At 45.2% G+C, this 13,671-nt stretch overlaps 1 protein-coding gene across 1 annotated transcript in view; it reads left to right on the top strand.

The window, feature by feature from the left end:
• Positions 1-13,671, top strand: part of PIAS1 (protein inhibitor of activated STAT 1) — a 56,281-nt gene that overhangs the window by 10,375 nt on the left and 32,235 nt on the right. Inside the window, 1 exon segment of the mRNA XM_068203502.1 lies at positions 13,212-13,656. Within this exon segment, the coding sequence (XP_068059603.1) occupies positions 13,212-13,656 (445 nt within the window).

The raw sequence follows: 13,671 nt of genomic DNA, 5'->3' as shown, positions 1-13,671 counted from the left end.
AAAGGAGCAGTGATGGAACATCCTGCCCCCAGAGTGGGATGGGAATGGGGGGAGGAAGGCTTGGAAAAGTGAGGGAATGTTGAATCAGAAGCTGCAGCTCTCTCGGTTGGGATTTTGATTTTTCTATGGAGTTTTCTTAGGCAGTTCTGTGGATCCTGGTTTATTCTTGTGGCTGAAGCTTGGAAAAGTGAGGGAATGCTTAAATCAGAAACTGCAGCTCTGTCTCTCTAAGTGGGCTGGGAATTTGATCATTTTGCTATCAGAGTTTTCTTAGGCAGCTCTTTGGATCCTGGTTTATTCTCGTGGCTGAAGCTCGGGAAAGTGAGGGGAATGTTTGAATGAGAAAGATGAGAATGGGGGGAGGAAGGCTTGGAAAAGTGAGGGAATGTTGAATCAGAAACTGCGGCTCTGTCTCTCTACCCTGGTTAGGATTTTGATCATTTTGCTACCAGAGCTTTCTCTTTGGATCCTGGTTTATTCCCAGTGAATGCAGGGTCCTGTTGGAGTTCGCTTGCAGTGGTTTTTGTGGATTTGAAATCCTAGGTGTGGCTGAAACTTGGCTTCTAAAACCCCCTCATTCCATCAAGGGGTTTGTTTCCATGTAGGGGTTAGTGTGGGAATAAATTAATTGGATTCAGTCTGATTGTAAGGAAAAGTGTCTGGAGGGTGAGGTGGTGGCTTGGGGGAATGAAATCTCCCTCTTCCCACCAAGCCATGTCCTTAGCATATGCCAGAGTGCTGGGAAAATGTTCCTAAAGGCCCCGCTGTGCTCTGTGTGGGCCAGGAAAATATTGCATACAGAATATATAGAATTTCCTAACTCACTGCGTGCTTGAGCCTATAGGTAACACTCTGGTAATACACATAAAAATGCAGTTTTCTGGCATGGACAGCTCTGAAAGCTGGAAGGACCGAATATCCCAGATTTTGAGGGGTGAAATAGGATTGTGGGGTTGGGGTCAGCGTTGCCAACAGCTCAGGCCTTCCTTAAGCTGCATCTTCGGCTGCCTTTTCATTCCAAACCATTTTCTTTCTCCTCATTGAGGGCTGAAGAAAAGCAGGAAGATCTGCTTCCCCTGCCATTCTTCTGCCTCTCGGTGCGTGGGGAGAAGCCCTGCCTCGGGGCTGATCTGAAAATCTGAATTTCCTGCTCCCCCTTTCCCTTTCTGTGTGCCCGGGGCTCTTGGAGCTGCAGCCCCGGGATCTGCATCCAGGCCTTGGCACCTGCTGCTGCTTGGGGATCGGGGTGGGATCCCGTGTTTGGGGTGGGATCCCGTGTTTGGGGTGGGATCCCGTGTTTGGGGTGGGATCCCGTGTTTGGGGTGGGATCCCGTGTTTGGGGTGGGATCCCGTGTTTGGGGTGGGATCCCGTGTTTGGGGTGGGATCCTGGGTTGGGGTGGGATCCGGGAATGGGATCTGGGGTTTGGGATGGGATCTGGGGTTTGGGATGGGATCCGGGGCTGGGGATGGGATCCGGGGCTGTGGATGGGGATCCAGGTTTGAGATGGAATCTGAGGCTGGGGATGGGCTCCTGGGTTTGGGATGGGCTCCGGGGTATGGGATGGGCTCCGGGGTTTGGGATGGGATCCCACGTTTGGGATGGGATCCGGGGTTTGAGATGGGATCCCACGTTTGGGATGGGATCCAGGGCTGGGGATGGGATTCCAGGGTTTGGGATCCGGGGTTTGGGATGGGATCCAGGGTTTGGGATGGGATCCAGGGTTTGGGATGGGATCCTGGCATTCCTGGCAGGAATTCTCCCTGGTTCCTGTTCTGCAGCAGCCTCAGGAGTCACCCGTGTGTCATTAGTGACTGAGGCAGGGCCCCAGTCCTGGCTGGGCTGGGGACAGGGGGTGGCAGTGGGAGCTGCCAGGATTTCCACCTGGCCTTGGATTCACCTCCCAGAACTTCTTTTGCTGATTTCTCTAATCATAAAGTATAATTTAGCACTTTAATCTGTGTCAGTTTGTGATGTAAATATAAACCATATACTATAAATACAGAATTTATTCATTATATTTATTATATTTATTTATCTATTTGTAATAAATAAATAAACTGCAATTCTGTGAGGACAGGAGGTTTTCAGCAGGAGCTGAACTTCTCCCTGCCAGGATTTTTACCTGGGCTTGAATTCAAATCACAGAACTTCTTTTGCTGATTTTTCTAATCATAAAATACATTTTATCACCTTAATTTTTGTCAATATGTGATGTAAATAGAAATTCTATACTATACATATAGAATTTATTTATTTTATTAAATTTATTGTAATGTATTAACTTATTTATTTTTATGTAATAAATAAACAGCAATTCTGTGAGGAAAGGAGGTTTTCAATGGGAGCATTTCTCTAATAATAAAATACATTTTAGCACTTCAGCCTTTGTCAATATGGGATGTAAACACAAATTCTATACCCTATAAAAAATAAATTGCAGTAAGTAAATCATTCCAGACTCATGGAAACACGAGTTTCTTGGTGCTGGTACCTAAAAACCTGACCCTGTGGATTCACAGGTAGGTGCTTCTATAAAACAGAAAAGGACAGCAATTCCTCTAATATAACAATCCAATTCTTAACTAACACAGTGGGTAAACATCTCAGAGGCGCAAATCCTTTATTTAAATATCATAAAAACAGAATGTAAAAAGACAATTTCTCAGGATCCTTCGAGCTTTTAATTAATCTTGATGATTTATTGCCATATGACTGCTTAAAAAAAAAAAGAAAAAAAAAAAAGAAAGCTGTGTACTTTGCTGCCTGAAGAAATTGCTGTGCATGGCTTTGAAGACCTTAGGAAATAAAGAAATGTGGAATTGTCTCTGAAATTTGCCTTTTTCCATGGAGGTGCCAGGGTGGTTGCTTGGTGGAATCCTTGTTCTCGCAGTGGGAATCCACGGCTCGTCTCTGCGATCACATTCAGGCTAATTGCTGGTAGTAATCAATTATTATCTCAGTGCTGTTCGAGGGGCACAGCCTGTTTGGCCAGTGCATTTCAGAGGGATTTGTTGTCAGCAGTTCTATTTCCTTTGGGAAGGGGAATCTTTTAGTGATAAATTATCATTTCCCAGACCTCATGTTTTAGCTTATGTCATAGTTCTTTTTCCTTTTTCCCCCCTTTTTCCCCCCTTCTTCTTTTTCCCCCTTCTTTTTTTTTCCCTTTTCCCTTTCCCTCTCCTTTCCCCCCTTTATTTCCTCCCCCATTTTAAGCTGTTTTGGAGCTGTCAGTGGAGGCTTTTCTGTATTCCAGAGAAAATCCCAACAAACCTCCTGTGGGATGGATCTGACCAGGGTGATCCTGGTCCTTGGTGCCACTGACAAATCCTGAGCTCCAACCTTGGGAATTCATTTCTTGAAGGGAATTTTGCCTCAAATTCCAAAAGAAAACGTGAATTTTGTCATGTTCCAGTTTGCCTTTCATGATTTTCCCCCTGTTCCGGTGTGAATTGTGAGCTGATCACTCCAGTTTTGCAGTTTTCCCTCTCTTGGGGCATTAGCAGAGCCATTGGTTACTTTTCAGGGAAATGAGATTCAATTATGTACTGCCTTCACCCTGCTGTTCAGCACTTTGCAATTCAGTATCCAAATTTAATATGATTCTTAATTAAACCTTCTTGAGATACCAGAATAATAGTCGGGGATGATGTAGTCCGTCTCCTGTGCTGCATCCTAGAAAATGGGACAAATGAGGAGAAGAAATGGGATAGTTTGGATATATTTGAGTGCATAATCTCATCTCTTGAAGTGTTAGCTCATTTGGAGCTAATTAATAGCAAAGTTTTAGTGGATAGCTAATTTTTCACTTAGGCCACGTGGGGAATAAATCGCTTTGCAAGGTACAGAAATAAGATTGTATTTTCAAATCTTGGAGGAAAATCTGCATCTCTTATGTCAATAATTCATTTTAATCAAGTTGGAGTTGACAAACACAAGCCAAGCAATGCTGGCTGTTGGCGCAGCAGAGATTTAGAGAGTTTTACAAGCAAACATCACCCCCTGGGTGTGGGAATGTTGGTCTTGGTGTGTGTGTTCTGCTCCTGGAGTACATTCATGGGATTCCAGGTGCATTCTTCTCCCGCTTTCCCTCCAGATTGACTTACGAAAGCTCCCTGTGCTTCATGCAGGTATTTGAGATATTTAGGAAATTATATCTGTTTGGGAAAGGATGGCTGGAAGGGAGTCTGGCAGGAAAATCCTGTCTGGAAATCCTAAATCACTCCAAGAGGTGGTGGGACCATTTATTTTGTGTTAATTGTGGATTCTAAAGTGGATATTTCATTGTTTTAAACCACTGAGCGAGGGGAAATCAGTGTGAATTTGTGCCCTTTGATGGTGGCTTCTCAGTCCTGTCTTCTTTTACACAAACAGACAGCATTTCAGACTATTCCTGAGTGCTCTGACAGTTGTTCTACTTTGATTAGAAGCTGTGGATCTGAGAGGACACTGGGTTTAGGAAGCTCTTTGCACATCTGTCTGCATCTGCCTGGGGCTCCACTGCACCTCATCCCGTAGGAGCTGGCTCTTCTGTCAGCCAGCAAGGCTTTGCTGAAGAATATTCTTCATAAAAAGTCCATTTGTCTGGCAGTGACCCTCTCCCAAATAATTGTCTTCACCCTCAGCCTCAGGTGTGTTTGCAGAGAGGCTCCTGTCTCAGATCCAGGAATTCCTGAACTGGAATTTCTGCCTTTGCTTGGCGTGGAAATCATTCCCAGCTGCTAAGAGAAAAAACACCAGGGACAATTAAGTTTGAGCGTGGCTGAAAAGAACCTGGAGTCTCCAAGAAAATGGAGATTACCACTGTGTCAGCAACCTTATTTAATACCAAAAGTAATAATATCCTTCACCTAGCAGGGAAATTCTCCTGGGACTGGTAAAACTTTCGTTACGGATTAAGATAAAACGGGACTTGCTTGAAGTCAAACCCGCTTTAGACATGACTTAAGTCTTGGCAGACTGCTCCTAACAAATCTCTCTCACAGCTGGAGCAAATCCCTGCCCCAGCAGCTCTGCCTGGCGTGGTTGGTGTGTCCTCATTGTCACCAAACAAAAACCTCACAGGGCTCAGTGGGCACACAGAATTTGGGGCTCTGGTCACCCACTGTGGCTGAATCCCACAAAAAACTCCACGGAGCTGAGTGGGCAAACACTGAATTTGGGGGCTGTGGTTGCCCAGTTTGGCTGGATCTCCCTCCCAGATGAACAAACTGTAGCAAAAGGGCTGGATTTGGGGTCTAGAAGGGCACTGAAGTGCCAGGTTTAGGTATTTCCCATCTCCCAGAGCACAGCAAAATCCCACAGGCGTCTGCCAAAAGCACAGGACAACCTTTAAGAGGTGGGGGTTATGCTGAAAATTCCAAATTCTGCCTTTTCCCAGCAGCAGTTTGGGGGGCTGGAGCTGCCTGTGTTTGCTTTTCCAATATCCTGTCACTCATTCCTGAGTTTTGGGACTTTTATCACTGTGGGTTTTTGGCATCCTGGCACTGACAGACATCTCAAAGAACTCGCTGACATCCCTGGGGTGGGATTAGATGGAGAGCTCTGGCTGGAATTTACAGGCTGGAATTTCAGTTTATTGGTGTTCAGGTAGGAAACAGCATCACTGAGCTTCCTAAATTCACTGAATTTGGGGATTTTTGGTGTTCAGGTATGAAACAGCATCACTGAGCTTCCTAAAACTCACTGAATTTGGGGATAGTCAGGTTTTACCAACATAATAGATATAAACTAGAAGAAGTGCTTGCCAGGGGAATATTCCTTGGATTAATTATCTGTGGAATTCCAAGTTCTGTGCTTCCATGGGCTGGTACAGAAGGATTTTGGTGGGAGATCCTGCCCAGATCTTCCACCTGAAGTGCTGCAGTTTTTATGATCTCCTCCCTGCCAGCTTCTTAATGTTAGCACTGAGATTAAAATTGTAGAATCTGAGCTTAAAATGGCACAATCACAGGATGGTTAAGGCTCAGAAAGCTTCATCCCTCCCAGGCTGGTTCAAAGGTCAGAATGTTTCTATAAATAGATTTGCAGCCATTGAATTCCCAAGGAAATCTCCTGTTTGTGAGCCTGCAAAGGTAAATAACACCTGCTGGCTGCAGCTTTATGGCAGGGCATGCATTACTCGGGGAAAATCAGGAGCGCATTTCAACTTCAGGAGGCCCAGATCTCTGGAGGTGCCATCAGCAGCTCTGCCCAGGCTGTTCTGGCATTTCCAGCATCGTTTTGTTGGCTGATTTTTCCTGGTTTCAAGCTTGTTTTTCTTGTTAGCTGTTCAGTTTGCTCCTACAATTACAACCTGGTTTTTCTGAGCACTGATACCCTGTGGAAACAGAGCTTTCTTTGATGAAGAAACCCTCAATCCTCTTGTATGTGCACCAAAATCACATTTATACCTGCAACTGCCTTGTCCCTTCACTCCTCTAGTTCTGCCCTCATCCCCAAACCCGTGCAGGTCCCACTGCAGCCAAAAAAGAGTTTTTCCTGATGAAACCCTCCTTAAAGCCTGGAGGATGTTGCATATTTATGATTGTTCTTCTGTGCCTTTGCCTCTGCTCTGCTTTGAATTGCAGGGGCTCCAACCTGTGGCTGTTCTGGTTGCTGGGACAAAGGCAGGAAGCTGCAGGCTGTCATCCAGGCACTCCAGCTTCCCTCCCCGGCTTTGCTTCACTCCCTCCTGCAGACTTTGGGGAGAACAAACTCCATTTTTATAGTTCAGCCTTGAGAGTTTCCTTGGGTGAGCCTTGCAGGTGGGATTTAGCGTTAGGGGATGTGGGTTATTAAAAATGGGGATGTTTTAACCTCTGTGATTGGCCAGGTTCACAAATCTTAAATATCCAAGAAGCCAAGAGCTCCGTGTGAGTGTCCCTTTTCCAGAACATTCCTCTCGGGGTTAAGGAGGCTGCTCAGAGCTTGCAGGAGCTCTATTTTTACAGCTGGGGCCTGGAGTTTACTGGGATTCATTCAGAACCATTTCCAAACTCATCTGACACTTCCTTGTTGCTCTTATTAGAGAAAAAAAGATCAGTTTCAATTTTTTTTTACCTGTCTTTTTGGAAGCGATCACGGAATTCCTTTTTCATAAGGGAGAGATTTCCATTTGTGTTGTCCTTGACCTTTGAAGGAATTTGCTCGCTGTCTTCTGTCATAATGACTCTTAATTACTAAAAGATCACTAAAGCTAATCACTGGTTTTAATAACCAGAAATTTACTGTCACTGCCTGAAATTGCTGTTTGTAAATCGATGATCTCCCATTTCTTTTTTTATCTCTTTTTTCTCATTCTCTTCCATCTTTTCACTGGTTTGAGGTGATTTTTTTTCATTCCTATTTTTTTCTCCCCCTTATCTTTCAGGTTAATGCTTGGGGGATTGGGGAGGACCTGCTGGATTGCTGTAGGCACAGAATGTGGTGTGGGCCCAAGCCAAATGCTTCTTGTTGTTCTGGCAAATAAATTTAAATATGTTTTGGAGCTTATTCCCTGCTTCTACTTATCATAAGCATCCAGGAGTAACTCACTGGATTCTCCTGATGGATCCTAGGGCTGATAACTGGAGAAATATCCTTTTTGGATCCACTGAACTTGGATTTGAATATTTTACTTTGAAGACAGTTTTGGTGCTGCTGGATGGGTGAAAAATGCTTAGTCTTGTCCATCACTCTGTGGATACTGCTCAGTTTATTAAAAGTATAAATTAATACTGCTGGTTTCTGCCTGGTCTTTACCTCTCAGACAAGTCCCCCCCCCCCTTCTAAAAATGGGGAAAATAATTCAGGTTCACAGATTATTTCCCTGAATAATCAGTGCCTGTGAGACCAGCCACAGGTTATCCAGGGAATTTCTTATCCAGAGGCACCAACACTTGTATGTTATTTATTTTTAAGCTTAATTCCCAGTTTCCATAGGTCATGGAGACAAGATGCAACTCCTGAAAGTGCTCTGAGCTGTTAAGCTCTGCTGCGGGCTGGAATTCCTTGAGCTCATTTTGGGAATCTTTCCTTGGCTGGAACAGCTGGGTTTGTGTGGAAAGCCAAATTTCATCTCTGCTGTTGCAGAGAAAATCCAAGTAAATGATTCTTACCTTCACCAGTTTTCATCTCTAATAGCTTTTTAAAAATGTCCTGATTATTTTGGGAAGGAGCTGTGGGTAGAAGATCCCTTCCCTATGGATAATCACTGGAGAGCCTGAGGGGAGTGACATCAGTGCTGCCCATGGTTTACTCCCATATATTTCAATTATTTTTTCCCCAAATCTCCTTGGTGGGAATGGAATACTCCTTGTTTCCAGGTGGGTTGTTTCAGAGTGTTTCCTCAACACACTGAAATTTGGGATGCTCCTGCAGCAGGATGCTTGGGATGACACAGCCAGAAAAACGGCCCAGGTTGGACACGGTGAAAACAGCCTGGCCTCTTTCCCACCTCACACAGACAATTGTGGGGCTGGCTGGATGGCAGCAAATCCCCTGAGGGATTTGGGAAGGCTGTGGTGCTGGAGTTGGGGTGCCGGATAAGGAATCCATGAGTGATGCAGTTCTGGTGCAGGAGCACGTGATTGGGTTGAGTTATGGAGCAGGAAATGTCAGAGGTGTGTTCAGAGATCCCCTCCTCGCTCCAGGAAGGCTTTACAGGCAGTCAGAGCAGAAATGTGCCACCATCCCCAGCTAAGTTGGATTTCTGGAAAGCTTCTTCCGACTTTTACTCTCTGAAAAATGTTTCTCACCATCCTCATCCTCTTCTTGAATGTTGGGTGTTCTCTCAGTACCAAAACACTCAGTACCAGTGTGTGCTTGATGCTGGGATTTGTTGGAAACCAGTTTGAAGCTGAGTGCCAAAACCTCAACCTTTTAGTGCCAAAACCTCAACCATCAACTCCTTGTGCACTGCAGTGCTGTTTGCAGGAATGAGTATTCCCAGAACTAAACACCTGGAGCTGCAGTGTGCAGGATTTCTCTGCAGCCAGTCCTTGGGAGCTGTGCCTCTCTTTTCATTTCTCTGCAGTTCAGCTTTTTGTTGTTGTTTTGTTACTTTATTTTCTGTTAGGATAGAGAAATCCAAACATTTTGGCAGTTGTGCTCAGCAGCCAGGGCTGGGGGCAGTTATTTGTTATTTGGGGGCAGTTTTTGTGCTGGGCTTTGCACCTGGCAGGTGCCAGTGATCTTGCTGCTGCAGGCAACAGGAAAGAAAAGCAGCATTTCCTGCAGCAAAACTCTTTGTGTCTTTGCCCTTCAGCTCTGCTGCTGCAGCTGAGCCAGCAAGGGGTTGGAGTTGAGATGAGGTGAGATGTGACAGAGAAAACTGCAGAAACTGAGGCTTTTTTGTGGTTTTTCTTGGTGTGTTTGGCAGCACTTGGGTTGTTTCCCTGCTGTGTTATCCTGCCTGTCCCAGGGTCAGGATACCATGGATCAGAGCATGGAGAGGGCTTGGATTTCTGCTGGTGGAGCTGGGTTGGTGTCAGATTATGCCCTTTTCTGACCCAGAGATGGGACAACTGAGAGGTGTTTAAAAACTTTTATTCCATTTTCAGTCTCATGTGAAGGGTGAGGCCATACAGATGTTACAATTCACACCACCACAACCAGAAGTTAACTGTTTCCTAATTACAAAACACTGTAAGTGTTTCTACCAGCTTTAGCTGTAAATGCCTTAAAGCCAATCGTCTAAAATTACCCTTTATGGGTCCCACTGCAATGCATCTCTCATAGTTCTATTTCTCTAAAATATCTAGTTTTATTTGCAAGGCCGTCCTTTGAAACTTGTTTCTAGCTCCATTCTCTCTCAGCAACGTCTGTCCTGTTCCAGGGCATTTCTAAGTCAGCATTTCTTATCTCTTACAAATCCATTTCCCGCAGGTTGGGTCCTGTAAAGCACAGCTGGGTTGGAGGAGGGGACAGGAATTCTCCTGTTGGTGTTGTAGGAGACTTTTCCCAGCTCGGCTTCCCAGGGACACCATCCCCTGGCAGTGCCCTGTGCAAGGTGGGGATGGTGTGAGGCATTGCCTCTCTGTGATGTGGATAAAAGGTTTATCTATAAATTATGAAAGCATAATAAACCCACAAGGCTTTATTGCTGCTTTTAAGGATGGATCTGTCAGTGCCCTGAACACTGCAAACAAAATTGTTCTTGTCCTCGTGTGCGAGGAATGCGCCGGGGTGGGGAAGATGTGGGGATTTTGTTTGTTTTGGTCTCTGAGTCTGGCTCCAGCATGGACCCTGCTCTGTGTGCTCATTCCAGCTCGCCTTTACCTTAAAAATGGAAATTATCCAGCGTGGAGCAGGAGCTTCTCCCTTGCCTCAGTTATTTCTTAATCCTCTTGTGCTCTTGGCAAGCTGAGCCCATGAGTTTATCACAAAACAAGAGCAGAGTGAAGCTTTGAGAGGTTCTGCCTGTTCAGAAAGTGACTTTTAATGGTGATGGCATTAAACCCTTCAGTTGGAGCTACTCATTCTGTTGAAGAAGTGTTTGTCTAGCATTATAAATAGTGTTTTTCCATGTTTCAAATCTATTTGTTTCACTTTCCTTTCAGCTGTCAACACTTCAGATTGGAGCTGAAATGCCTTATTCTTTTAAGACATCTTCATTTCTTACCAAATACCTCGTCTGTTCTCATTAGTGGCTCTGTGACAGTCTCAGAGTTAAGTGTGAAGAAGGTTCTTGGGGTATTCAGGGAAATAAAACAGCTCCAGTTCTATCCAAAGGGTTTGTGGAAGGCTGCAGCAAGGATTTGCAGCGAGGTTCCCGTGCTGTGGTTCAGCAGAGCAGAAATCTTGTGGCAAATTCGACTTCAGTGTGGCTGCTGCAAACCTCATTAAAGACATGAATCATCTCGTTTAGGGCTTTTAAATACCAGGAGCAATTTCAGTGGAGGGAAATCCTCCCGTGGACACCTGGGCAGTGAAGATCTCTTGCAGGTGCTGGAGCTCTGAGGAGATGATGGGAGTTTTGGGCTGGTTTTGTTAAAGCCAGGGGTAGCACCTTTCTAATCTTGGCACTTCAGGTTTGAGAATTCATGTGGAAAAAATCAGAGCAGTGTTTGAGACTGAATACTTTGCAGAGTTTGAAGGACCAGAGAGGATGGGAGCATTTGTAGTCAAAGTCAGAGATTTCAAATGTAAATTCTGGTTTGGGTCTTCATCCTTGAGTGGCTGGGAAATTGCAGAACCCTCCCTCGTGTGCTGCTTTAGCTGCTTTGGTCCCAAATCCATCCATCAAGTGTTGTTTGGAATCAGATTTTCTGGGTTTGGCTACAGAATATTCAGGGTGTTTCATGCTTTCCTGCAGAAGATGCAGGCAGCCTGTCACATCAGGCATTGTATTTCTTTGTGATTCCTTGGGAATCCAAACTTCTGCAGGGATATCATCATTCCAGCTGGCGTCTCAGGCCTTCTGATGTTCAGCAAGCCCCTGTCAAGCACTGAAATGTATTTTTCAATAAAAACCAGGCCCTGAAGTTGATTTTCTGGCTCCTGCCTGCCCAGTTGATGCGCACTGGTGATTACTGGTTTCACTGGTCTGGGAAGTGTTTTTCCCAGTTCCTGGAGAAGGGAAACAGGTGACAAGTTGTACCGGTGTGATTCATTAGATCCTGTTGGGAGGCACTAAATGGCTGTGTTAATGAAGATGCTAATTAACAGAGGGCAAAGCCCAGCTCCCCCATCCAAACAGGATAGGCAGCTCTGAGGGGAGAAGAGCAGAGGTGGAATGGGAGGAAGTTTCCTTTTTCCAGGAATGGTGACAAGGGCTCACATGGGATTATGTTCACTCTCCTTTTAATGTCACTGATCTCCTTTCTTTCAACCTGTGTGGATCAGTTCTGCTGCACGGCAGAAACTGAGGGAGGCACTTGGAAGTGCTGTTTGGAGTTGAGGATTGGCACAGCTTGGATTTTGTCAGTGTACAACTGCTTTTACTCCCAGCTAGAGCAAGAAAAAAATAGTAGCGTCAGAGATTCTAGCAAGTGATTAAAAAATAATTCGAGTTAACCTTTATTTTGCACCCTTTTTTCTCAGCTTTTTGCCCACAGAATGGAAATGCCTTTAAAAATCTCCCATTGCAGACTTGAAAATAAACGCTGAGCCTTGTAATAAATAACGTGAGCATTGTATTCAGTACTGAGCATTGTGAAAGGGGGCAGAGCAGTGGCACAGGGCCTTGAAAACCTTCATGCTTAACGGGTCTCTGCTGTCCTGAGGATGCTGAAGTCACCTGTTAATTCTTTGATTTGTTTCTCTGAAGCAAATGGTTCTGAGCCTTGGTGAGGGTGCCTAAGTTCCCTGTTAACCCTTTGTTTTATTTCTGTGGGGATTCTGGAATTCACCTGTTAACCCTTTGTTTTATTTCTGTGAGGATTCTGGAATTCACCTGTTAACCCTTTGTTTTATTTCTATGAGGATTCTGGAATTCACCTGTTAACTCTTTGTTTTGTTTCTGGTGAGGATTCTGGAATTCACCTGTTAACTCTTTGTTTTATTTCTGTGAGGATTCTGGAATTCACCTGTTAACCCTTTGTTTTATTTCTGTGAGGATTCTGGAATTCACCTGTTAACTCTTTGTTTTGTTTCTGGTGAGGATTCTGGAATTCTGTTAACTCTTTTATTTTGTTTCTTTGAAGCAAATGGTTCTGAGCCTTGGTGAAGGTGCTGAAAGTCACCTGCTAACCCTTTGTTTTGTTTCTGATGAGGATTCTGGAAGTCACCTGCTAACCCTTTGTTTTGTTTCTGATGAGGATTCAGGAGGTCACCTGTTAACTGTTTTGTTCTTGGTGAGGGTGCTGAAGTTCCCTGTTAACCCTTTGTTTTGTTTCTGGTGAGGATTCTTGAATTCGTTTTTTAACCCTCTGTTTTGTTTCTGGTGAGGATGCCAAAGTCCCCCTTTAAGCTTTGTTTTGTTTCTGGTGAGGATTCTGGAGGTCACCTGTGAACTCTATTTTGTTTCTGGTGAGGATGCCAAACCCTTGGTTTTGTTTCTTTGAAGCAAATGGTTCTGAGCCTTGGTGAAGGTGCTGAAAGTCACCTGCTAACCCTTTGTTTTGTTTCTGGTGAGGATGCCAAAGTCCCCTGTTAACCCTTGGTTTTGTTTCTGATGAGGATTCTGGAGGTCACCTGTGAACTCTGTTTTGTTCTTGGTGAGGGTGCTGAAGTTCCCTGTTAACCCTTTGTTTTGTTCCCGGTGAGGATTCTGGAGGTCACCTGCTAACCCTTTGTTTTGTTTCTTTGAAGCAAATGGTTATGAGCCTTCGAGTTTCGGAGCTGCAGGTGCTGCTGGGCTACGCGGGCAGGAACAAGCACGGCCGCAAACACGAACTGCTGACCAAAGCCCTGCACTTGCTCAAGGCTGGCTGCAGCCCCGCCGTCCAGATGAAAATCAAAGAACTCTATAGGAGAAGGTTCCCCCAGAAAATCATGACCCCAGCAGACCTGTCCATCCCCAGCGTGCACTCGAGCTCCATGCCGGCCACGCTGTCGCCTTCCACCATTCCACAGCTGGGCTACGACGGCCACCCCGCCACGTCCCCCCTGCTCCCCGTGTCACTGCTGGGACCCAAACACGAACTGGAACTGCCCCACCTCACCTCGGCCCTGCACCCCGTGCACCCCGACATCAAGCTGCAGAAACTCCCTTTTTATGACTTGTTGGATGAGCTGATCAAACCCACCAGCCTAGGTAAGGAGAGCTCCT

The sequence above is a fragment of the Anomalospiza imberbis genome, chromosome 13, assembly GCF_031753505.1.
Source record: "Anomalospiza imberbis isolate Cuckoo-Finch-1a 21T00152 chromosome 13, ASM3175350v1, whole genome shotgun sequence".
NCBI classification, from domain to species: domain Eukaryota; kingdom Metazoa; phylum Chordata; class Aves; order Passeriformes; family Viduidae; genus Anomalospiza; species Anomalospiza imberbis.
Note: the sequence above shows the minus strand (reverse complement) of the source record. Positions and strands in the feature narration are given on the sequence as shown.